Raw genomic sequence first — 26,185 nt, 5'->3', positions numbered from 1 at the left:
TGCTTTTAATTCCCTTGCCTTTGGGGGTGTGTCAAGTAAGAGATTGCTACGGCTGAGGTCAGAGAGGTCTTTTCCTGCTTTCTCCTCTAGGGTTTTGATGGTTTCCTGTCTCACATTCAGGTCCTTTATCCATTTTGAGTTTATTTTTGTGAATGGTGTGAGAAAGTGGTCTAGTTTCAATCTTGTGCATGTTGCTGTCCAGTTTTCCCAGCACCATTTGTTAAAGAGACTCTCTTTTTTCCATTGGATGTTCTTTCCTGCTTTGTCAAAGATGAGTTGGCCATACTTTTGTGGGTCTAGTTCTATACTATTCCATTGGTCTATGTGTCTGTTTTTGTGCCAATACCCTTTGATCCCCTCTTTGATTCTCTTCACACTCTTCAGAGGTGACCGTGTTCAACTGTTTCTACTGGGATATATAAATAATATACTGACATTTTGTGACTTATCAAGTTGTTTTTTCTTTAGTTAATCACCTTGTTTTTAAATTTTGATCAAATATTCATCCTGTGTTTTCTTCTTGTTTACCCCTACAGATACCATAAACCTAACAATAAATTATTCCTTGTGCTTTGTGCTCCATAGGTCTTCTTACTTGGTGTGCTTCTAAGTTTTGATGGGGCAGATTTTCCAGCATCCCTCTAACAGAGAACTCATAAAAGGTAAGCTATTTTGGATGTTTTTATTCCAGCTTCATATTTCATTGTCACTTTGGTCAGATGAAAACACCCACACACCAGCCACTGGGGATGCCTTGGCTGCAGATCCCCCAGCATCTAATGTACCTCACCCTGGTGCCCAGACCCAAAGGCAGCTTGGATGAGCTTTGGGCACAGGCTATGGAACATGCCCAGAAACTCACCCAGAATCTGTAGGCCAAAGAGAGACCACAAATGTGAGCATTAGCTCTTTCCTTTGGGAAAGCTAAAGGGAGGTTTTCAGCACCTGGCCTGGTGCATTACATGATCTAGAAGACAAACAAGCTTAAGAATTCACCAAGAGAGGGCTCAAGAAACAAGTGTATCCATACAAGTCCTGAGAAAGCCTCTGAATCACTAGAATCACTCAGAATCAGTAGCCTAGCCTGGCTGATAGTAGGTCTTTTTCTCCTGAAGCCAGTCACTAATTTAATCTGATCCATTAATGAGAAATGAAATATTATTCAACCATAAAAAAGAAGAAAATCCTGTCATTTGCTAACAACATGAATAGCAAAATAGTAACATGGATAAATCTTGAGGGCATTGTGCCAAGGGAAATAGATCAGACAGAGGAAGACAAATATTGTATATTTTCCCTTATATGTGGAATCTAAAAAAGCCAAACTCCTAGGAATAGAGAGTAGACTGGTGGTTACTAGGGGCTGGGGAATGAGGGAAATTTGGAGATGTTGCTTGTAACTCTTATAAGTTATAACTCCCAGTTATAAGATAGGTAAGTTTGTGGATCTAATGTACAGCATGGTGACTACATAACTATGCTACATTGTCTACTTGAAAGTTACTAATAGAATAGATATTAAATATTCTCACCATGAAATAAAAGTAATTTTGTGAGGGGACAGATGTGCTAACTAAATTTATTATGGTAATCAGTTCACAGCATATATGTATATCAAATTATTCATATTTGCATAATTACATGAGGAAACGTCTGGAAGTCAAGGTAGGTAACTGATTACCAACTGGGCTATTAGGAGTAGGAGTGAAAGAAGTATTTCTTATTGAATAACGTTTTATATTGTTTTGGTGTGTGTTTCATGAGAATGTATTACCAATGAAATTCTATATTATCAATTTAAAAATAAAAGATGTAAAATTATCCTGTGTTTTTCCAATGTCTTTGAGTCATACTAATTAAACTCTAGCTTTCAATTGCCAGGAAGGTTTGATTGTTTATGAGGATATCTCATTATTTTTAGCAAATGAGTATTTACTTAAGTCCAGATACTCTGTAAAGTTTCTGTTTAGCTGAAGGTAGAAAATGGGAGAACAGTAGGGGAGGAGGGATGGAGTTTCACATTTTTCTACTTGGGCCTTTGGTTACTTTGTCATGACATTCAGGAGTTCTTCAGATATTGAGCACATGTATCCGATATTATCTTACATGCACATTGGAAATACCTTTTATCAGTCTAGTTTTTCTATTCGTTAAAAAAAATTCAGCATGGCTAACGTGCAGCGTTATGTTTCAGGTGTACAATATAGCGATTCAACAGTTCTATACATTACTCAGTGCTCATGAAGGTTAAGTGTGCTCTCAATCCCCATTCCCTATTTCACCCATCCCCCTACCCACCTCCCCTTAGGTAGCCATGTTTGTTCCCTATAGTTAATAGTGTATTTGTTGGTTTGTCTAATTTTTTCTTCGTTTGTTTGTTTTATTTCTTACATTCCATATATGAGTGAAATCATACGGTAATTGTCTTTCTCTAACTTATTTCACTTAGTATAATACATTTTAGACTTTAGATCCATCCATACTGTTGCAAATGGCAACATTTCATTCTTCTTATGGCTGAGTAATATTTCATTATATATATTGAATATATATATACACACACGTATACATACACGTGCATCTATCTATCTATCTATCTATCTATCTATCTATCTATATACACACCACTTTTCTTTATCCATTTGCTTATCGATGGACATTTGGGTTATGTAGTTTGGCTATAATAAACATAGGGGTGCATATATCTTTTTGAATTAGTGTTTTTGTATTCTTTGGGTAAATACCTAGTAGTGGAATTACTGGGTTATATGGCAATTCTATCTTTAATTTTTTGAGGAACCTCCGTACTGTTTCCGCAGTGGCTGCACCAGTTTGCATTCTCACCAACAGTGTGAGAGGGTTCCTTTTTCTCCACATCCTTACCAACTCCTTACCAACAATTCAGTAGGTTGTCTTTGTTTTCTTGTATTTCTGATTTTAGCCATTCTGACAGGTGTGAGATGATAGCTCATTGTAGTTTTGATTTGAATTTCCGTGATGATGAGTGATTTTGAGCATCTTTTCATATGTCTGTTGACCATCCATATGTTTTCTTTGGAGAAATGTCTGTTAATGTCTTCTGCCCATTTTTAATTTTGTTTTTTGGGTGTTGAGTTGTATCAGTTCTGTATACATTTTGGAAAGTAACCCTTTTATTGGGTATGTCATTGCAAATATCTTCTCCCATCAGTAGGTTGTCTTTTTGCTTTGTTGAGTGTTTTCTTTGCTATGCAGAAGCTTTTCATTTCAGTATAGTCCCAATTCTTTATTTTTGCTTTTGTTTTCCTTGCTTCCAGAGACACATCTGGAAAAACGTTTCCACTGATGTCAGAGAAATGACTGCCTGTGCTCTCTCCTAGGATGTTTATGGTTTCAGGTTTCACATTTTGGTGTTTCACCCATTCTGAGTTTATTTTTGTTTATGGTGTAAGAAAGTGGTCCAGTTTCATTCATTCTTTTTGCGTGTTGCTGCCCAGTTTTCCCAACGCCACTTGTTGAGGAGACCGTCTTTCCCGTTCATGTTCTTGCCTCCTGTGTCAAAGATTAATTGACCTGTAAGTGTTGGTTTATTTCTTGTCTCTCTATTGTGTTTCCTTGATTATGAGCCTGTTTTTGTGCCAGTATTGTACTGCTTTGATCACTACAGCTTTGTAGTATATCTTGAAATCTGAGATTGTGTTAATACCTCCCGTTTTCTTCTTTTTTTCAACATTACTTGGGCTATTGAGGGTCTTTTGTGGTTCCATATAATTTTTAAGATTATTTGTTCTAGTTCCATGAAACACGCTGTTGGTATTTTGGTAGGGATTGCAGTAAAGCTGTAGATGGCTTTGGGTTGTATGGACATTTTATTTATTTATTTTTTTTTATTTTTTTTTTTGGAAGTTAAGAATTTTTTTTTTTTAATTTATTTTTTAATATATGAAATTTACTGTCAAATTGGTTTCCATACAACACCCAGTGCTCATCCCAAAAGGTGCCCTCCTCAATACCCATCACCCACCCTGCCCTCCCTCCCACCCCCCATCAACCCTCAGTTTGTTCTCAGTTTTTAACAGTCTCTTATGCTTTGGCTCTCTCCCACTCTAACCTCTTTTTTTTTTTTTTTCCCTTCCCCTCCCCCATGGGTTTCTGTTACGTTTCTCAGGATCCACATAAGAGTGAAACCATATGGTATCTGTCTTTCTCTGTATGGCTTATTTCACTTAGCATCACACTCTCCAGTTCCATCCACGTTGCTACAAAAGGCCATATTTCATTCTTTCTCATTGCCACGTAGTATTCCATTGTGTATATAAACCACAATTTCTTTATCCATTCATCAGCTGATGGACATTTAGGCTCTTTCCATAATTTGGCGATTGTTGAGAGTGCTGCTATAAACATTGGGGTACAAGTGCCCCTATGCATCAGTACTCCTGTATCCCTTGGATAAATTCCTAGCAGTGCTATTGCTGGGTCATAGGGTAGGTCTATTTTTAATTTTCTGAGGAACCTCCACACTGCTTTCCAGAGTGGCTGCACCAATTTGCATTCCCACCAACAGTGCAAGAGGGTTCCCGTCTCTCCACATCCTCTCCAGCATCTATAGTCTCCTGATTTCTTCATTTTGGCCACTCTGACTGGCGTGAGGTGGTATCTGAGTGTGGTTTTGATTTGTATTTCCCTGATGAGGAGCGACGTTGAACATCTTTTCATGTGCCTGTTGGCCATCCGGATGTCTTCTTTAGAGAAGTGTCTATTCATGTTTTCTGCCCATTTCTTCACTGGATTATTTGTTTTTTGGGTGTGGAGTTTGATGAGCTCTTTATAGATTTTGGATACTAGCCCTTTGTCCGATGTGTCATTTGCAAATATCTTTTCCCATTCCGTTGGTTGCCTTTTAGTTTTGTTGGTTGTTTCCTTTGCTGTGCAGAAGCTTTTTATCTTCATAAGGTCCCAGTAATTCACTTTTGCTTTTAATTCCCTTGCCTTTGGGGATGTGCCGAGTAAGAGATTGCTACGGCTGAGGTCAGAGAGGTCTTTTCCTGCTTTCTCCTCTAAGGTTTTGATGGTTTCATGTCTCACATTCAGGTCCTTTATCCATTTTGAGTTTATTTTTGTGAATGGTGTGAGACAGTGGTCTAGTTTCAACCTTCTGCATGTTGCTGTCCAGTTCTCCCAGCACCATTTGTTAAAGAGACTGTCTTTTTTCCATTGGATGTTCTTTCCTGCTTTGTCAAAAATGAGTTGGCCATACGTTTGTGGGTCTAGTTCTGGGGTTTCTATTCGATTCCATTGGTCTATGTGTCTGTTTTTATGCCAATACCATGCTGTCTTGATGATGACAGCTTTGTAGTAGAGGCTAAAGTGTATGGACATTTTAATAATATTTATTCTCCCAATCCATGAGCATGGATATCATTGCACTTGTTTGTATCCTATACAATTTCTTTCATCAATGTTTTATAGTTTTCAGAGTACAGGTCTTTTACCTCCTCAGTTAAGTTTATTCCTAGGTTTCTTATTATTTTTGGTGCAATTATAAACGGGATTGGTTCCTTGATTTCTCTTTATGTTGATTCATTAATGTTGTATAGAAAAGCAACAGATTTTTGAATGTTGATTTTGTATTCTGTGACTTGACTAAATTTATGTATCTGTTCTAGCAACTTTTTGGTGGAGTTTATTGGGTTTTGAATTTAGAGTATCATGTTACCTGCAAATAGTGAAAGTCTGATTTCTACCCTGTTGATTTGGATGCCTTTTATTTATTTTGTTGTCTGACTGCTGAGGCTAGGTATTCCAGTACTATGTGAAATAACAGTGGTGAGAGTGGACATCCCTGTCTTGTTCCTGACCATAGGGGAAAGCTCTCACTTTTTCCCCATTGAGGATGTTGTTAGCTGTGGGTTTTCCATATATGGACTTTATTTTGTTGAGGTATGTCCCTCTAAACCTACTTTGTTGAGGGTTTTTATCATGTATTTTACTTTGTCACATGCTTTTTCTGATCTATTGAAATGATCATATAGTTTTTATCCTTTCTCTTATTGAAGTGATGTATCATGTTGATTGATTTGTGAAGATTGAACCACCTTGCATCGTAGGAATTTATCCCACTTGATCGTGGTGAATGACTTTTTAAATTATTTAAATCATTGGCTTCTGTTTGTTAATATTTTTGTGGGGATTATCACATCTATGTTCATCAGCAATATGGGTCTGTAGTTCCCTGTTTTTTGTAGTATCTTTTAAAAAGTTTATTTATTTTTGAGAGAGGGGGAGGGCAGAAAGAGAGGAGACAGAGAATTATAAGCGTGGAGCCTGATGCGGGGCTCAAACTCATGAACCATGAGATCATGACAAGCTGAAATCAAGAGTTAGGCCCTTAACTGCCTGAGCCACCCAGGAGCCCCTTTTGTAGTGCCTTTATCTGGGTATTTATTATTATTGGGTAATGCTAGCCTCATAGAATGATTTTGGAACCTTTCCTTTCTCTGCTATTATTTGAAATAGTTTGAGAAGGTTAACTTTTCTTTAAAGTTATTTTTTTTAAGTTTATTCATTTATTTTTAGAGAGAGACAGAGTGAGTAGGGGAGGGACAGAGAGAGAGAGGGAGGGAGAGATTCGCAAGCGGCCTCCATGCTGCTAGCACAGAGCCCAACACAGGGCTCGAACTCATTTAACTGAGATCATGACCTGAGCCAAAACCAAGAGTCAGATGCTTAACCAACTGAGCTGCCCAGGTGTCCCATGTCTTCTTTACATTTTTTGTTGAATTCACTTGTGAAGTCATCTGGTCCTGGACTTTTGTTTGTTGGGATTTTTTTATTTTATTACTGATTCAATTTTGTAGTTGGTAATCAATGTGTTCAAATTTTCTATTTCTTCTGGATTCAGTTTTGGAAGGTTATGTTTCTAGGAATATATCCATTTTTTCTAGGTTGTCTAAGTTCTTGACATATAATTTTTTAATAACATTCTCTTATAATCCTTTGTATTTCTGATTCAGTTATTTCTCTCTTTAATTTCTGATTGTCAACCAAATCCCAGTAAGTTATTTTGTAGATAATGACAAGGTGATACTAATGTTTATATGGAAAGGGAAAAGGCTCAGAATAGCCAACATAATAGAAGAACAGAGTTGAAGGTATTGTCTCTGCTCAACTTCAAGACTTATTATAGAGCTGTAGTTTTCAAGACAGACTGTTATTAGTGAAATAATAGAGAAATATATCAGTGGAAAATAACAGAAAGCCCAGAAATAGACACACAGATATCATCAACTGACCTGTAACAAAAAACAAAGGCAGTTCCATGAAGAAGGGTTAGTCTTTTCAACAAAAGGTGCCGGAACAACTGGACATCTTCATGAAAGATAATTCTGGACACAGACTTTACACCTTTCACAAAAGCAAACTCAACTTGGAGCAGAGACCTAAATGTCAAATGCAAAGCTACAAAACATCATAACGTAACAGTGGAGAAAACTAGGTGACCTGGTGTTTGATGACTATTTTTTAGATACAACACCAAAAGCATGATTTAGGAAACAAAAAATTGAAAACACGAACTTCTGCTCTGGGAAAGACTGTTAAGAGAATGAAATGGCAAACCACAGTTTGGGAGAAGATACTTATAAAGCACATATGAAATATTGCACATGTATCCAAAATATACAAAGAACTCTTCAAACTCAACAATAAGAACAGATAACTAGACGGACATTGAGGAGGGCATCTGTTGGGATGAGCACTGGGTGTTGTATAGAAACTAATTTGACAATAAATTTCATATTAAAAAAATAAGAACACATAACTCAATTAAAAAATGGACAAAAGATCTGAACAGACCCTTCACTAAAGAACATATGCAGGTGATAAATAAGCATATAAAAAATAGTCAATATCCTATGTCATCAGGAAATTGCAAATTAAACAACAATGAATGTTAATGAATGTTAACACCTAAGGGAATGGCTAAAATCTAAAACACCAAATTCTGGTGACAATGTGGAACAAGTGGAATTCTCATTATTGCTGTTGGGAATGAAAAATGGTACAGTCACTTTGAAAGACAATTTGGCAATTTCTTGCAAAGCTAAATATACTCTTACCATTCAACCCAGCAATTATCTTCCTTAGTATACACACAAATGAGTTGAAAACTTATGTCCACACATAATCTTGCACAGAATGTTTACTGTAAGTATATTCATATTTTCCCCCATTTGGAAGCAGCCAAGACCTCTGTTATGGGTTGAATTATGTCTGTCAACATTCATATGTTGAAGTTCTAACCTCCCAGTACATCAGCATGTGAACTTGGTTGGAAACGGGGTGGTTGCAGATGTAATCAGTGAAAATGAGGCCATAGTGGATCCCTATCCTAATGATTGGCACCCTTATAAATAGAATACCGTATGAAGAGACACACATAGGGATAATGCCTTGAGAACATGAAACGTAAACCAGATAGCAATAGAGAAGACTCAATAAAGCCAAATGTAATGTCTTGGAAAAGAATAATATAATTGGTCAATCCCTAACAAGAATGACCGAGGAAAAAATAGAAACACAAATTACCAATGTCACAAATGGAAACAAGGGATATCACAATGGTACCATAATTCTTAAATCTATAAAAATGGGTATCATGAACAACTTTGTCAATAAACTTGACAGATGAATTAAGCAATTCACCTTGCAAACACAATCTGAAGTAGAAGTTTTGAATAGTCCTTTAGCTACTAAAGATGTTTCACCTGTAAATACTTTCTCATAGAGAAAACTCTTGGGCTAGAGGTCCTCACTAGACATGGAGTTTCCCCAACAACTTAGAAGGAGATAATACAAACTTTTCCCGCATAAAATAGGAAAGGAGGGCATATTTTCCAATTCATTTTATGATAACCAAAATTACCTTCATGCCAAAACCTGACAAGGACCTTACATAAAAGAAAATTAAGGCTAATGCCTTTCATTAACATAGAGGCCAAAATCCTGAATAAAAGGCTAATCTATATAATCCAATAAGTTAAAAATGATAGCGAACATACCTCCATACAATATGCATTTTTGGTGTCTGACCTTTTCATTCATTGTAATGTACTTGAATTCAACCATTTTGTGTCTATGAACAGTTTGTTACTTTTTGTTGCTGAGTAGTATTTCTTCATATGAATATATCCATCTCTGTTGATACATATTTATTTTGTTATTTTAGTTACAATGAATACAGGCACTATGAACATTATAACAGAAGTATGTTTTCATTCATTTTAGGAAACTGTCTACAAGTAGAATTGCTGAATCATATATATTTAAGTTTTTAAGAAATGAAACTTTTTCTGAAGGAATTTTAATACTTTATGTTCCTTCTTCCTTCTCCATTTCTACTCTTCCAGTGTATAGTGGAAAATACTGTAAAGATATCTAGAAAACTGAACCATGCCTTGAATTAAGAAAATTGATTCTGGGGGAGCCTGGGTGGCTCAGTTGGTTGGGTGTTCAGCTCTTGATTTCAGCTTAGGTCTTGATTTCACCTTTTGTGAGTTTGAGCCCCGCATCGGACTTGGACTGGCAACCCAGGGCCTGCTTGGGATTCTGTCTCTCTCTCTCTCTCTCTCTGCCCCTCTCCACACGTGCTCTGTCTGTCTCTCTCTCTCTCACTCTCTCTCTCTCTCAAAAAAAAAAAAAACATTAAAAAAATTTAAAAAAAAGAAAAGAAATACCTGACCAGAGACTCTTTGGATGGGCCCAATACAATCTCATTTAAAAAACAAAACAGATGAGCAAAGGAGAAAAATGATAGAGAAGTAAACCAAGAAAGGCTCTTAACTATAGAAAACAAACTGATGATTACCAGAGGGGAGGTGGGGGTGGGTGGGTGAAGTGGGTGATGGGGATTAAGGAGAGCACTTGTTATGATGATCACCAGGTGATGTATGGAAGTGTTGAATCATTGTATTGTACACCTGAAACTACTATTCCACTGCATGTTAACTAACAGGAATTTAAACAAAAACTTAAAAAAAAAGATTATAGGGGCGCCTGGGTGGCGCAGTCGGTTAAGCGTCCGACTTCAGCCAGGTCACGATCTCACGGTCCGTGAGTTCGAGCCCCGCGTCAGGCTCTGGGCTGACGGCTCGGAGCCTGGAGCCTGTTTCCGATTCTGTGTCTCCCTCTCTCTCTGCCCCTCCCCCGTTCATGCTCTGTCTCTCTCTGTCCCAAAAATAAATAAAAAATGTTGAAAAAAAAAATTAAAAAAAAAAAAAAAAAAAAGATTATACATTATTGTAACTTTGGAGAATGAATGGTAACAGCTAATAATTTAATACAATTAAAAAGTTGTACATTATCATACAAGAGAGTATTTATTGCATCAATAATATACACATGAAAAATTGGAGAAAATGTTAATCAGCATATTCATTAATTAATGATCAGTATTTTCATAAGCAAATATTTGTTAAGCAATTACATAAAATGTGATTAACATATTTTTAATATGGAAAAGTTTAATAGACACACAAGCATGTGTACATACACACATATATATATTAAGAAGAAGGTAGCAGGAAAGTATATTAATTAAAACATATTTTACTTAAACAGAATATATACAGATATTCTTGTAAACACAGAAAATTCTGTATGAATAGACTAGAAATTTTTAATAATAATTTATAATAATATATAGCTCTAGGAGATGGATCAGGAGAATCAAGCAGATGGGGAGAGAGATATTTATGCTTTACCTTATATCCTTCCATTTGATTTTTAAATAATACCTGTGCTAATTTCATGAAAGATGGCAGTTGTTTTTCAACATTAAAAGTAAATGTTTTAAGTGTGATTTTGCTTTTAAACTCAGCATCCCAGCCATTCTCTCTTTTATACAATATTTTGTTGTTGTTGTTGTTGTTGTTGTTAATTCTGAATAGTGTTTCTTCAAGTTTGACCCCTCAGTTCAAGCAGCACAGGGAGGTGACCTGAGAGCATTTGAAGATCTAGAAGGGAAATGTATGGCTGAACACCCAGAGTTGGGTGCATGTTGGAGGGACTGGAATGGGCTGTGGCATTATCAGAAGGTGACATTGGAGTAGGTGGCAGGTCCTCTCTATTTGTCTTGCCAGATTCCCATAACTGTGGACAGAGGGTATGTGGTTTAGAGTGTGCAGAGATCATCGGGAAAGCTGTGCTTCCTGAAACCTTGGAGATGAAGAAGAAGAAGATTTAGTGGCCCCTAAGTTTCTGAGTCTGTCCTGGAGTCATCAGCTTGGGGGCAGCGCAGGCTCTGTAGGGCTAAATGGAGTCAGGGAGAAGCAGAGAGCAGATGAGGGGGCTGAGTGTTCACAGCTTGGTAGTGGTGATAACTAAGGGTCTGGGAGGATGGCAGCCTGAAAGTTGAGAAATTCCTGAGTAGGAGTGTTTAAGTTTTCCCAATGCAGAGAACTTTACCGGGGTCTAAAACTTGATTATCCTCAGGAGGGAAGAGTGAAAGTTTCTTCAGCTTTTCCTTGACTACATCCCTAGTGTGTCGCTGAACCTGTGCAAATGATTCCTCAGTGTATAACTATCCATCCCTAAGGATGGATAGTTAGAAGGCAGAGAGAATGAGGGGGAGGGAGATAGCTAGATTCCTCTCAGCACCACTTCTGCACTTTTTCTGGAGCTCCTGTGTGTCGATAGTATTTTTCACCATGAGTGGAGACAGCAGGAACTACTCATTGTCTCCCAAGCATGGCTCTTTACTAACCATGGGTAGCCTGGATTGATGCTTGAAGAGCCAAAGAACGTTCCAACCCTTTTCTGGAGGTGAGTGTCTTCCAGGTATGCCCCTCGGTGAAGGAGAGAGTTCAAGGGCATTATCTTTTTTTTTTTTTTTTTTTTTTTTTCCTGGGGAGCGTGAGCTGGCTTCTTTAACTCAGCGTAATTACTTTATTTTTTTTTTTTGTTTTTTGTTTTTTTTGTTTTTTTTTTAATATATGAAATCTACTGTCAAATTGGTTTCCATACAACACCCAGTGCTCATCCCAAAAGGTGCCCTCCTCAATACCCATCACCCACCCTACCCTCCCTCCCACCCCCCATCACCCCTCAGTTTGTTCTCAGTTTTTAACAGTCTCTTATGCTTTGGCTCTCTCCCACTCTAACCTCTTTTTTTTTTTTTCCTTCCCCTCCCCCATGGGTTTCTGTTAAGTTTCTCAGGATCCACATAAGAGTGAAACTATATGGTATCTGTCTTTCTCTGTATGGCTTATTTCACTTAGCATCACACTCTCCAGTTCCATCCACGTTGCTACAAAAGGCCATATTTCATTTTTTCTCATTGCCACGTAGTATTCCATTGTGTATATAAACCACAGTTTCTTTATCCATTCATCAGTTGACGGACATTTAGGCTCTTTCCACAATTTGGCTATTGTTGAGAGTGCTGCTATAAACATTGGGGTACAAGTGCCCCTATGCATCAGTACTCTTGTATCCCTTGGATAAATTCCTAGCAGTGCTATTGCTGGGTCATAGGGTAGGTCTATTTTTAATTTTTTGAGGAACCTCCACACTGCTTTCCAGAGTGGCTGCACCAATTTGCATTCCCACCAACAGTGCAAGAGGGTTCCTGTTTCTCCACATCCTCTCTAGCATCTATAGTCTCCTGATTTCTTCATTTTGGCCACTCTGACTGGCGTGAGGTGATATCTGAGTGTGGTTTTGATTTGTATTTCCCTGATAAGGAGCGACGTTGAACATCTTTTCATGTGCCTGTTGGTCATCCGGATGTCTTCTTTAGAGAAGTGTCTATTCATGTTTTCTGCCCATTTCTTCACTGGGTTGTTTTTCGGGTGTGGAGTTTGGTGAGCTCTTTATAGATTTTGGATACTAGCCCTTTGTCCGATATGTCATTTGCAAATATCTTTTCCCATTCCGTTGGTTGCCTTTTAGTTTTGTTGGTTGTTTCCTTTGCTGTGCAGAAGCTTTTTATCTTCATAAGGTCCCAGTAATTCACTTTTGCTTTTAATTCCCTTGCCTTTGGGGATGTGCTGAGTAAGAGATTGCTATGGCTGAGGTCAGAGAGGTCTTTTCCTGCTTTCTCCTCTAAGGTTTTGATGGTTTCCTGTCTCACATTTAGGTCCTTTATCCATTTTGAGTTTATTTTTGTGAATGGTGTGAGAAAGTGGTCTAGTTTCAACCTTCTGCATGTTGCTGTCCAGTTCTCCCAGCACCATTTGTTAACGAGACTGTCTTTTTTCCATTGGATGTTCTTTCCTGCTTTGTCAAAGATGAGTTGGCCATACGTTTGTGGGTCTAGTTCTGGGGTTTCTATTCTATTCCATTGGTCTATGTGTCTGTTTTTATGCCAATACCATGCTGTCTTGATGATAACAGCTTTGTAGTAGAGGCTAAAGTCTGGGATTGTGATGCCTCCTGCTTTGGTCTTCTTCTTCAAAATGACTTTGGCTATTCGGGGCCTTTTGTGGTTCCATATGAATTTTAGGATTGCTTGTTCTAGTTTCGAGAAGAATGCTGGTGCAATTTTGATTGGGATTGCATTGAATGTGTAGATAGCTTTGGGTAGTATTGACATTTTGACAATATTTATTCTTCCAATCCATGAGCAGGGAATGTCTTTCCATTTCTTTATATCTTCTTCAATTACCTGCATAAGCTTTCTATAGTTTTCAGCATACAGATCTTTTACATCTTTGGTTAGATTTATTCCTAGGTATTTTATGCTTCTTGGTGCAATTGTGAATGGGATCAGTTTCTTTATTTGTCTTTCTGTTGCTTCATTGTTAGTGTATAAGAATGCAACTGATTTCTGTACATTGATTTTGTATCCTGCAACTTTGCTGAATTCATGGATCAGTTCTAGCAGACTTTTGTTGGAGTCTATCGGATTTTCCATGTATAATATCATGTCATCTGCAAAAAGCGAAAGCTTGACTTCATCTTTGCCAATTTTGATGCCTTTGATTTCCTTTTGTTGTCTGATTGCTGATGCTAGAACTTCCAGCACTGTGTTAAACAACAGCGGTGAGAGTGGGCATCCCTGTCGTGTTCCTGATCTCAGGGAAAAAGTTCTCAGTTTTTCCCCGTTGAGGATGATGTTAGCTGTGGGCTTTTCATAAATGGCTTTTTTATGATCTTTAAGTATGTTCCTTCTATCCCGACTTTCTCAAGGGTTTTTATTAAGAAAGTGCTGGATTTTGTCAAAGGCCTTTTCTGCATTGATTGACAGGATCATATGGTTCTTCTCTTTTTTGTTGTTAATGTGATGTATCACGTTGATCGATTTGCGAATGTTGAACCAGCCCTGCATCCCAGGAATGAATCCCACTTGATCATGGTGAATAATTCTTTTTATATGCTGTTGAATTCGATTTGCTAGTATCTTATTGAGAATTTTTGCGTCCATATTCATCAGGGTCAAGGACATTATCATGGGAGGGTCTAGGCTTAGCTGCCAGATGGAATAAGGACACCTAGAGCCTGAAGAGTAGGACTAAGGCAGCTGCAGATTAGATGACCTTCCATCAAATCATCCCCCCATAGCAAAGAGCAGCTTCATGGTGCCCAGTGGTGGCGACGAGCACACGCTCTGCCATCACCTAAGTTCCTGTTCTCTCATATCTCTTCATCTCTTCCATATACCTCCTTGCCATCTTGTGGGGATCTCTGGGAGGAAAGATTGCAGGTTGACTGGGCAATGCTTTGGAGAAAAGTGAATGGAAGGAAAGATACTCTTTGTTTATTCATTGATTTGTTCTTTAACCTGTTAATTGTTAAAGCCATTTAAAAATATTTATAGAACACGTACTTTGTCAGACTCTGTTCTTGTTACAAGTAGTAATACCAGAAAGATAAAAAACTTGCCTCAAGGTACTTAATTCTAATGTGGGATTTTGATGATGATAAATTAATAAACAAATGTATTATATTATTTGAGCTATTTCTGAGAGCCAATAACAAAATACAATCCAAAGAGGTTAGAAGTGAAATTATGCATGGTGCATGAATTATTTGAAGGGATGTGTGAGAAAGTGCTGTGGAGAGGAGATATTTGAGCAAAGACCTGCATGTGCTGAGGCAAGGAGCTCACACCTCCTGAGGAACTCAGTATGATTTATATCAGTGTCTTCTAACTATTTTCTTACCCTATGGTCTGGGGAAAATAGAAGGTCATAGAAAAGCATAAGTGCTCTTTGGAATTTTCTAAATTGTTCTACAAGACTGGGATCCTGGCAGTTCAGTTAGAGGGATAGGTTGCCCATTTGGAGGTCTTTTCTCTCATCTGGAACTAGACATTTGTGACCTGGGGGAATATGGAGGATTTTGTCTCTATATCACAGCTGTTTTCTTGCCTTCTGACCCCAGGGTGGAGACTGCAGTACAGACAGGACTTCCTTCTGCAGACATCCTTTCTGTTGTCATTTATTGACCAGGAGAATCATAATCTCAGTGTTAGTGGTCACTATAGGGGAAATTGGAGTGTCTTTGCTCTTGGAGGATAAACATTAACTGAAATGAGAAAAGGAGGATGACTCATTATGAGAACAAGAAGGAGGAGGTGAATAATCCATCCAGGGAGGCAGCTTTTTAGAAGTCAGGGAAAGACTCACTATTTTGTCTCAAAATAGCAGTTCTCTTATGCCAATGTGCTAGAAATGTCTCACTTGGTAGCCACACCATAAAGTTGATAATATAATCGAGGCAGAAATTTAATATGAATACAATGCAAATGGAGTCTGTGTTTAGAGGACACAAAGAAAGGAGGAACCATGTCTGGGTGTGCTTGGGTATCATGGGGATTGGTTATTCTCGAACTCTTTAAATGTAGCAAGATTATGCAGAGGATGCATATGAGAGGCAGAGAAGACACTTTTGGGCCCTGGAGATGGAAGAGTGGATGGTATAAATGAGAACAATGTGGTCAGGGACGGGATGGCAGGTCAGGGCAGGGCTGGAGGCAGGATGGCTGGTGAACTGGGAGACGGGTACATACTGGGTGGGTGGGTTTTCATGCCTCAGGTGTGGTGTTGGTGGCTACTGCTCATCTTTTTGGGCATTTACGTTTACCTTCATATATTACACATATCCTTCATAAAACATTTCACACCAACCTTGTATAAAATAGTAGCATTATCTTGTGAAGTTGAAGAGTAGGATATATTTCCTCATGTTGGAATTGCCTTGAATCTTCCTGTGATCAGAAACTTGTTTTCTCTCTTTTGCTCTTTAGATTTCACAAGGAACAAGAGCTCAGAACTAAATGTTGGGGAATCACTCTAGTGCCACTGAATTTTATCTCCTTGGCTTCCCTGGCTCCCGAGAACTACATCATATTCTCTTTGCTATCTTCTTCTTCTTCTACTCAGTGACATTAATGGGAAACATGGTCATCATTGTGATTGTCTGTGTGGACAGACGTCTGCAGTCCCCCATGTATTTCTTCCTTGGTCATCTCTCTGCCTTGGAGATCTTGGTTACCACTAATATCGTGCCCATGATGCTTTGGGGGCTGCTGCTCCCTGGGATGCAGACAATATCTCTGGCTGCATGTGTCACCCAGCTCTTCCTGTACCTTTCTTTGGGGACCACAGAGTTTACATTACTGGGAGCGATGGCTGTGGACCGTTACGTGGCTGTCTGTAACCCTCTGAGGTACGACATCATTATGAACAGCCGCACCTGCATCTGGGTGGTCATTATGTCATGGGTGTTTGGGTTCCTTTCTGAAATCTGGCCAATTTATGCCACATTTCAGCTTACCTTCTGCAAATCAAATGTGGTGAACAATTTCTTCTGTGACCGAGGGCAATTGCTCAATCTATCCTGCAATAATACCCTTTTCATAGAGTTTATCCTATTCTTAATGGCCGTTTTTATTCTTTTTGGTTCTCTTATCCCTACAATCATCTCCTACACCTACATCATCTCCACCATCATCAAGATCCCCTCTGTCTCTGGCCGGAGGAAAGCCTTCTCTACTTGTGCCTCCCACTTCACTTGTGTCGTGATCGGCTATGGCACCTGCTTGTTCCTCTACGTGAAACCCAAGCAAACGCAGGCAGCTGAGTACAACAGGGTAGCGTCACTGATGGTTTTAGTGGTGACCCCTTTTCTAAACCCATTTATCTTCACCCTACGGAATGAAAAATTCATAGAGGTCTTTCGAGATGTCATGAAACGCTGCTCTCAACTCCTCAAGGGTTAGCTGGTTCCTAAGTACAAACATGAACTCATCATCATGGACCTGAGCAGTCTCATAGCACTAATTCAAATCTGAAATGATCGTTTTCATCATAAAATAGTTTGTCATCTGCAAGGGAATTCTACAAAATTCTTCAAGGGAATTTTAAGACACTGATAGTCCACCAACTTATATTCGGATTTTTCCTTATTGGAGATCACATTATTATTGTCTAATTGAATATAGACATTTGTATATTCTTGTGTAGTTATAGTACATCTTACAATATACATTTTCGAAGTGTAAATGTATAAAATATATGTAATATTTTTAAGGACACTCAGCTCTGGGAGCCTCTGGGTCATTCAGTCGGTAAGCGACTAACTTCATCTCAGGTCATGATCTGGCAGTTCATGAATTGAGCACGATCATAATGGTATTGTTAATAAAGTTGTTTCCCACTGGGGGTATGACTTAGCAATTCTGCAATTGCGGTACACATATACTACAGGTGAACGAATGAAGATTATAACTGGTGGGAGCCAGTTTCTTATGTGGATAGGTATGTTCCAGAGAAGCAAGAGGAGAAGGCTAGAATCAGCCATGTGGCACTGGATTCAAATTGGTGCATCAGTGTGCACGCATATTAGAAGATTATATGTATGTAGGTGGGTTGATTAATATATGATATAAATAAATGATGTGGAAAATGACTCTTCTTTTTCATAACTATTTTGGCTATTCTCTTGTCATTCTCTTTCCATATAAATTTTGAAGTCGGTTTGTAGATATCTACAAAGTGCTTGCTGGGCTATTGATTGGGACTGTGTTCAATCTACAGTTAGATTATTAAAACGCTGAGATCTAAGACTCCTTGCATTGTATAAGATTGTAAATTTTCTGCCTGACCATGGGGGTGAGTAGGGGTTCTTTGACGGTAAGAGGTCAATCCCTGTTCTTTCCTCCCTCTCGTGTACTTGTTCTCTATGTCTCTCTTTTTTTTAATACGAAATATTGTCAAATTGGTTTCCATACAACACCCAGTGCTCATCCCAAAAGGTGCCCTCCTCAATACCCATGACCCACCCTCCCCTCCCTCCCACCCCCCATCAACCCTCAGTTTGTTCTCAGTTTTTAAGAGTCTCTTATGCTTTGGCTCTCTCCCTCTCTAATCTATTTTTTTTTTTCTTCCCCTGCCCCATAGACTTCTGTTAAGCTTCTCAGGATCCACATAAGAGTGAAAACATATGGTATCTATCTTTCTCTGTATGACTTATTTCACTTAGCATAACACTCTCCAGTTCCATCCACGTTGCTACAAAAGGCCATATTTCATTCTTTCTCATTGCCATGTAGTATTCCATTGTGTATATAAACCACAATTTCTTTATCCGTTCGTCAGTTGATGGACATTTAGGCTCTTTCCAGATCCCATCGAAGCAGCACCACAAGTCTATGGCTCTTTTCAAATGTAGGCAAATATTTGTCTTTCTTCTGTGACATTAGGCTTGCTCCTGAATCTTTCACTGGCACACACCAATGGCTTGACCTTTACATTTTATACCTTTATATTGTGTCGGTACCATTGTACAGAAGTGTCTCGTAGGCTTTACAACACCTCAGAGGCCATTTACCTGTATCAGGCCACCCTAGTCTATTAGAGTCCTCCTCCATTTTTCCTGCAACCGCCATCCCTCCAGTCCAATGAGCCAGTATTGTTTTTGAGCACTGTGCCTGATGTCATCTGTCCCTCTCAGGGGCACCACCAGTAGTCAGAAACTGTGTTCCTTATTTAGACTCTGAATCAGGGCCGCTGCCCCAACCCTGGAGATTTTCCTGTTCACATGCTGTATGTGAACACTTGCTTTTATACCGAAACATTCATATAACTTGGTATTAAGAATTCTTAAGACTCCAAAGCAAGAGGAAACAGAAGCTTTATTCACAATCATAGCAGCATTCCTTACAATTGTCAAACAGTGGAAGTGACCCAAAAGCCTCTCCACAGGTGAGGAAACAGATGAATGTGTAAACAAAAGGTGGTATATGCGTACAATGGAATTTTATTCAGACTTAAAAAACAATGAAATTCTGATCCATGCTGTCGTATAGATGACCCTTGAAAATATTGCTAAATGAAAGAAGGTGAATATAAAAGGGAAAATGTTGTGTGGTTCCGTTTATGTGAGGTACCTAGAATAGTCCAGTTCCTAGAGACAGAAAGTAGAATAGTGAGCAGCAGGGGTTGGGGAAGGAGGAAATGGGAGTTACTAATTAATGGGGGCCAAGTGTCAGCTTAGGATGCTAAAGTGTTCTGGAGATGGAGGGTGGTGACGGTCGCACAACAATGTGAGTGGACTTAATGCTACTGAATTGTACACTTAAGATGGTTAAAAATGGTACACTTGTGTTATATATTTTTTACCACAATAAAAAAGAAAAAATATCCAATAATTCTGAATGATGTTCATAGTGAATCATCAGACTATTGCCATTTCACTTCTGGTCCATGTTTCTCTTCACACTCTTCAGAGGTGACTGTCTTCAAGTGTTTCTACTGGGGTATATTTACAAACAATATAAAGGTATTTCTTGACTTGTCAGGTTGTTCTTCCTTATGTTAATAATTGCCTTGTTTAAAAATTCTACTGAGTACATACACTAATTTTTTTTCTGCTTGTACACTCTTACCGATATCATGAGCCTCACAATAAACTATTCCTTGTGCTTTGTGCTCTGTAGGCCTTCTTACTTGGTGTGCTCCCACGTTTTGATGGGGCAGCCTTTCTACCATCCCTGTAAGAGAACTCGTATGTGGTAGGCTTTTTTTGATGTTTTTATTCCAGCATCATACTTCATTGTCACTTTGGTCAGATAAAAACACCTGCATGTCAGCCACTGGGGATACCTTGCCTGCAGTTCCCCGCAACTGATCTATGGGCAGTGCAGCCTCACCCAGGCCCCTTGACTCAATGGCAGTGAAGAAATAAAAGAACTAAAAGTGAAGAAACAAAGGCTTTCTCGGACAGAATTTGAAGGAATTTGTCATGAGTACACCTGCTTTGCAAGCAATGTTAAAACAGTTGTTTAAGGAGAAGGAAAATAATATAGTTGGTAAATTTATCCTATAGAAAGAAAGGAGGAACCTTAGAGAAGGAATAAAATAAAAACTTTAATTTTTCTTGTACTTACCCGATCTCAGAGACAACAGTTGTCAGAATGACACAGCAGCGTGTTGGATGATTATAGCTTATGAATAAGTGAAGTGTATAACAGCAATGTTTAGGAATATGTATGAGGAACTGAGTATATTGTGTTATAAGATACGTGCACTATCAGTGAAGTGGTATAGATAGTGTTATTTAAAGATGATTATAGCAAGGTCACAGGATATAAGTTTGGTATGCAAAGTAAATAGCTTTCCTGTGTACTTGTGAACTCATATACTAGCAATGAAAAACTAGATTTTGAAATTAAAAACACAATGCTTTTGAAATTAGCACCAACAAAAATAGGTACATAACTAACAAAATTCATGGAAGATCTACATGAGGAAAACTACAGAATCTATAAAACTCTGATGAAAGAAAGAAAAGGATCTATATAAGCGCAGAAATACCCCATATGCATGCACAGGAAAGAAGTGTTATGAAGATATCAATCTTTGTCAACTTGATCTAGAGATTCAATTAAATCTCAGCTAAATCCCAGTAGGTATTATGTAGATAATGACAAAGTGATACTAATGTTTATATGGAAAGGGGAAAGGCCCAGAATAGCCAACACAATCCTGAAGAACAGAGTTGAAGGTATTGTCTCTACTCAACTTCAAGACTTATTATCAAGCTGTAATGATCAAGACAGTATGTTATTGGTGAAATAATAGAGAAATGTATCAGTGGAAGAGAACAGAAAGCGCAGAAATAGACACACACACAGATATCATCAACTGATGTGTAACAAAAAACAAAGGCAGTTCCATGAAGAAGGGATAGTCTTTTCAACAAAAGGTGCCGGAACAACTGGAGATCTTCATGAAAAATAATTCTGGACACAGACCTTACACCTTTCACAAAAATAAACTCAACTTTGCATGTCAAATGCAAAGCTACAAAACATCACAACCTAACAGAGGAGGAAACTAGGTGACCTTGTGTTTGATGACTATGTTTTAGATACAACACCAAAAGCATGATTTAGTAAACAAAAGTTGAAAACATGAACTTCTGCTCTGGGAAAGACTGTTAAGAGAATGAAAAGAAAAGCCACCGTTTGGGAGAACATACTTGCAAAGCACATATGAAAAATTGCTCATGTATCCAAAATATACAAAGAACTCCTAAAAGTCAACAATAAGAACACACAACTCAATTAAAAAATGGACAAAAGATCTGAACAGACCCTTCACTAAAGAACATATGCAGGTGATAAATAAACACATAAAAAATGATCAACATCCTCTGTCATCAGGAAATTGCAAATTAAAAAAGTAATGAAATACCACCCCGCACCCAGTAGAATGACTAAAATTCCAAAATACCGAACGTTGGAGAGGATGTGGAGCTACCAGAACTCTCATTCATTGCTGGTGGGAATGCAAAATGATACAGTCACTTTGAAAGACAATTGGGCAAATTCTTGCAAAGCTAAATTATACTCTTACCATACAAACCAGCAATTATCTTCCTTAGTATATGCACAAATGAATTGAAAGCATATGTCTACACGTAATTTTGAACCTGAATGTTTACTATATTCATAATTGCCCCACATGGGAAGAAAACAAGACTTCTGTTACGGATGAAATTATGTCTGTCAACATTCTTATGTTGAAGTTCTACCCTCCCAGTACATTGGAATGTGAAAGTGCTGCTATAATTTGATTGGGAATGGGTCTTTGCAGATATAATTATAGAAGATGAAGTCATAGTGGAGTAGGGTGGGTCCCTAATCCTAATGACTGTTGTCCTTACAAGTGGGACACCCTGTGTGAAGAGACACACATAGGGAGAATGACTTGAGAACATGAAATATAAGCCAGATATCTGGTTTATATTATATTCCATATTCCAGAAATGGAAATAAGAGGTATCCCAATAGTAAAATAATCCTTAAAAGTATAAAAATGGGTATCATGAACAGCTTTATGTCAATAAACTTGACAACTTAGATGAATTAAGCAATTCACCTGAAAAAGTCAAACTGAAGTTGAAGTTTTGAGTAGTCCTATAGCTACGATAGACGTTTCACCTATAAATACTTTCTCACAAAGAGAACTCCTGGCCTAGATGTCCTCACTGGTGGATTTTCCCACACATTTTAGGAGGAAATAATACATTTTCCCCCATAAAATAAAGGGGGCAGGAGAGCATATTTTCCAACTCATTTTATGATAACCAAAATTGCCATCATGCAAACCATGACAAGGACCTAACATAAAAGAAAACTATAGGCCAATATCTCTTATTAACAGGCCAAAATGCTGAATAAAAAGCTAATCGATATAATCCAATAATTTAAAAATGATGGCTATCAAACCTCAGACTACTCATCTAATCTTTCCCAATTTCTCTTCAGCACTGAGGCAATCATTGTTGGGGTTTCTTTAACTACAGATTATTTTATATCTATTCTAGAGTATATGACACCATACAGTATGCATTTTTTTTTGGTGTCTGAACTTTTCACTCATTGTAATGTACTTGAATTCATCCATTTGGTGTCTATCAGCAGGTTTTTACTTTTTGTTGCCAAATAGCAGTTCCTCATAACAATATATCATTCTCTGTTGATGGATATTTATTTTCTGTCACGATTAGTTATAATGAATGAAGGCACTGTGAACATTATAACAGAGGTATTTGTGAGGACATACATTTTGACTTATTTTAGGGAACTACCTACAGATAGAATTGCTGAATCATACGGAGATATATATTTAAGTTTATAAGAAGCTACTTTTTCCAAAGTAGTTTTTTTTTATATGACTTCCTACTTCTCCATTTCTGCTCTTCCAATGTATAGTTGAAAATAATGGAAAGGTATCTAGAGGAAATCAACCATGCCTTAAATTAAGAAAGCTGGTTCTTTTGTATATATAAACCACATCTTCTTTATCCATTCGTCAGCTGATGGACATTTAGGCTCTTTCCATAATTTGACTATTGTTGAAAGTGCTGCTATAAACATTGGGGTACCGGTGCCCCTGTGCGTCAGCACTCCTGTATCCTTTGGGTAGATCCCTAGCAGTGCTATTACTGGGTCATAGGGCAGTTTTATTTTTAATTTTTTGAGGAACCTCCACACTGTTTTCCAGAGCGGCTGCACCAGTTTGCATTCCCACCAGCTGTGCAAGAGGGTTCCCGTTTCTCCACATCCTCGCCAGCATCTGTAGTCTCCTGATTTGTTCATTTTAGCCAATACTACTTGGCAATGAGAAAGAATGAAATCTGGCCATTTGCAGCAACGTGGATGCAACTGGAGGGTATTATGCTACGTGAAATAAGTCAGGCAGAGAAAGACAGATACCATATGTGTTCACTCATAAGTGGATCCTGAGAAACTTAACAGAAGACCATGGGGGAGGGGAAGGGGGGAAAAGTTACAGAGAGGGAGGGAGGCAAACCATAGGAGACTCTTAAGGACTGAGAACAAACTAAGGGTTGATGAGGGGTGGGGAGGGAGGGGAAAGTGGGTGATGGGCATTGAGGAGGGCACCTGTTGGGATGAGCACTGGGTGTTGTATGGAAACCAATTTGACACTAAATTATGTTAAAAATAATAAAATAAAATAAAATAAAATAAAATAAAATGATGATTAAAAGAAAAAGAAAAAAGAGAAAGCTGGTTCTTCAGTAAAGGTTCTGAGACAGAGTCCATTCTCCTCAGATTTCCTCATTTGACAGCAACCTTCCTTCACTTTTGTCCAAGAGTCATAACAAGCCCCAACACAGACGCTCAGAGGCTAACAGGCAGATGCTGGGACCAAGGTGTTGTGGGCAGCTATCAGCACACTTGCCATGGGGATGAGGCCCTCAAGCTTGGGTCTTTACTTCACAGTATGATCAGTGACTCCTGTTATGTTAGTATCATTCTAGGATCTGCATGGGAAATACTACACTGAAATAGAAATGCCCTGACCACAGACTCTCAGGAGAGGCCTGATACAATCTCATTTAAGAAACAAAATAAAGAAATGGCGCTTGGGTGGCTCATTCAGTTAAGTCTCCAACTCTTGATTTCAGCTCAGGTCATGATCTCACAGTTTGTGAGATCAAGCCCTGTATTGGGCTCTGTGCTGACATCATGGAGCCTGCATGGGATTCTCTCTTTGCCTCTCTCTCTCTGCCCCTTCCTGGCTCAAAATAAGTGAGTAGACTTTAAAAAAAAGAAACAAATGAGCAATAAGGAAAATAAAGGAGAGAGAAAGGCAAACCAAGAAACCGACTCTTAACTACAGAGAACATTCTGATGGTTACCAGAGGGGAGGCGGGGGTGGGTGGGTGACATAGCTGATGGGGATTTAGGAGGGTACTTGTGATGACCAACAGGTATGGTATGGAAGTGTTGAATCACTGTAGTGCACACCTGAAACTAATATTACAATGTATGTTAACTAACAGGAATTTAAATAAAAACTTAAAAAGAAGACATTATAAATTAATGCAACTTTTTGAGAGTGATTTGATAACAGCTCATAATTTAATGCAATTAAAAAGTTGTATTTGTACAACTCTTCAGACATGAAAATATTTTTTAATATAATTTATTGACAAATTGGTTTCCATAGAACACCCAGTGCTCATCCCCAAAAGTGCCCTCCTCAATGCCCATCACCCACTTTCCCCTCTTCCCCAGCCCTCATTAATGCTCAGTTTGTTCTCAGTATCCAAGAGTCTCTTATGGTTTGCCTCCCATTCTCTCTGTAACTTTTTTTGCCCCTTCCCCTCCCCCATGGTCTTCTATTAAGTTTCTCAGACATGAGAATATTTAGTGCAGCAGCAATACAGACATGAAAAATTGGAGAAAATGCAATGTTCATCAGCACATTCATTAAACAATGATCAGTATTTCATAAGTGAGTATTAGATAAGCAGTAACTTAAAATGTGATGGACAAATTATTTTATTTGAGAGGAGAGAGAGAGTGAGAGAGAGAGCATGTAAGCAGGAGAATGGGGCAGAGGGAGAGAGAAAGAGAACTTTAAGGAGGCTCCATGGTCAGCTCTGAGCCCAATGCAGGGCTAAATCCCACGACACGGGGTACATGACCTGAGCCGAATCAAGAGTCGGTCGGTCAACTGAATGAGCCTTCCAGGAGCCCCACATATCATCAACAATATGGGGAAATTTAATATACACCCAAGCATGCATGCATATGCGCGTGCGCGTGCGTGCGCGCGCGCGCGCACACACACACACACACACACACATCAAGAAAAAGGTAGCAGGAAACTATATTTATTTACATATAATTTACTAAAAAGAATATATATATATATATATATATATATATATATATATACTCTTGTAAACACACAGAAAACTTCTGTATGAATATGCTGGAAATTATAATAATAATAATTTATAATATTTAGCTCTAGGAGATGGATCAGGAGAATCAAGCAGATGGGGAGAGAGATATTTATGCTTTACCCTATATGCTTCCATTTGAGTTTTAAATAATACCTGTGCTAATTTCATGAAAGATGGCAGTTTTTTTCAACGTTAAAAATAAATGTTTTAAGTGTGAATTTGCTTTTACTCTGCATCCCAGCCATTCTCACTTTTATGCAGTATTTTGTTGTTGTTGTTGTTGTTGTTGTTGTTGTTGTTGTTGTTGTTAATTCTGAATAGTGTTTCTTCAAGTTTGACCCCTCAGTTCAAGCAGCACAGGGAGGTGACCTGAGAGCATTTGAAGATCTAGAAGGGAAATGTATGGCTGAACACCCAGAGTTGGGTGCATGTTGGAGGGACTGGAATGGGCTGTGGCATTATCAGAAGGTGA

General features: G+C 38.3%; 2 protein-coding genes across 3 annotated transcripts in view; both read left to right on the top strand.

Annotated features, from left to right (window-relative positions):
• Positions 1-26,185, top strand: part of LOC131508867 (trypsin-4-like) — an 86,767-nt gene that overhangs the window by 50,429 nt on the left and 10,153 nt on the right. For both annotated transcript variants that reach the window (XR_009260182.1, XR_009260183.1), the window contains exon 5: positions 586-662. The gene's annotated coding sequence lies outside the window, so the exon portion shown is untranslated. The remainder of the gene's footprint in view (positions 1-585; positions 663-26,185) is intronic.
• On the top strand, positions 16,233-17,203 carry LOC131508864 (olfactory receptor 9A4-like). Its single transcript, XM_058724040.1, has one exon. It carries the CDS (start codon positions 16,259-16,261, stop codon positions 17,201-17,203), a length of 945 nt encoding a protein of 314 aa, XP_058580023.1. The 5' UTR covers positions 16,233-16,258.

Source organism: Neofelis nebulosa, chromosome 4 (genome assembly GCF_028018385.1).
Source record: "Neofelis nebulosa isolate mNeoNeb1 chromosome 4, mNeoNeb1.pri, whole genome shotgun sequence".
NCBI classification, from domain to species: Eukaryota; Metazoa; Chordata; class Mammalia; order Carnivora; family Felidae; genus Neofelis; species Neofelis nebulosa.
This window is presented reverse-complemented; position numbering and strand designations above follow the sequence as displayed.

Excerpts from the sequence above, each read along its gene's own strand:
- LOC131508864 (XM_058724040.1), top strand. The coding sequence starts at position 16,259 with ATGTTGGGGAATCACTCTAGTGCCACTGAATTTTATCTCCTTGGCTTC.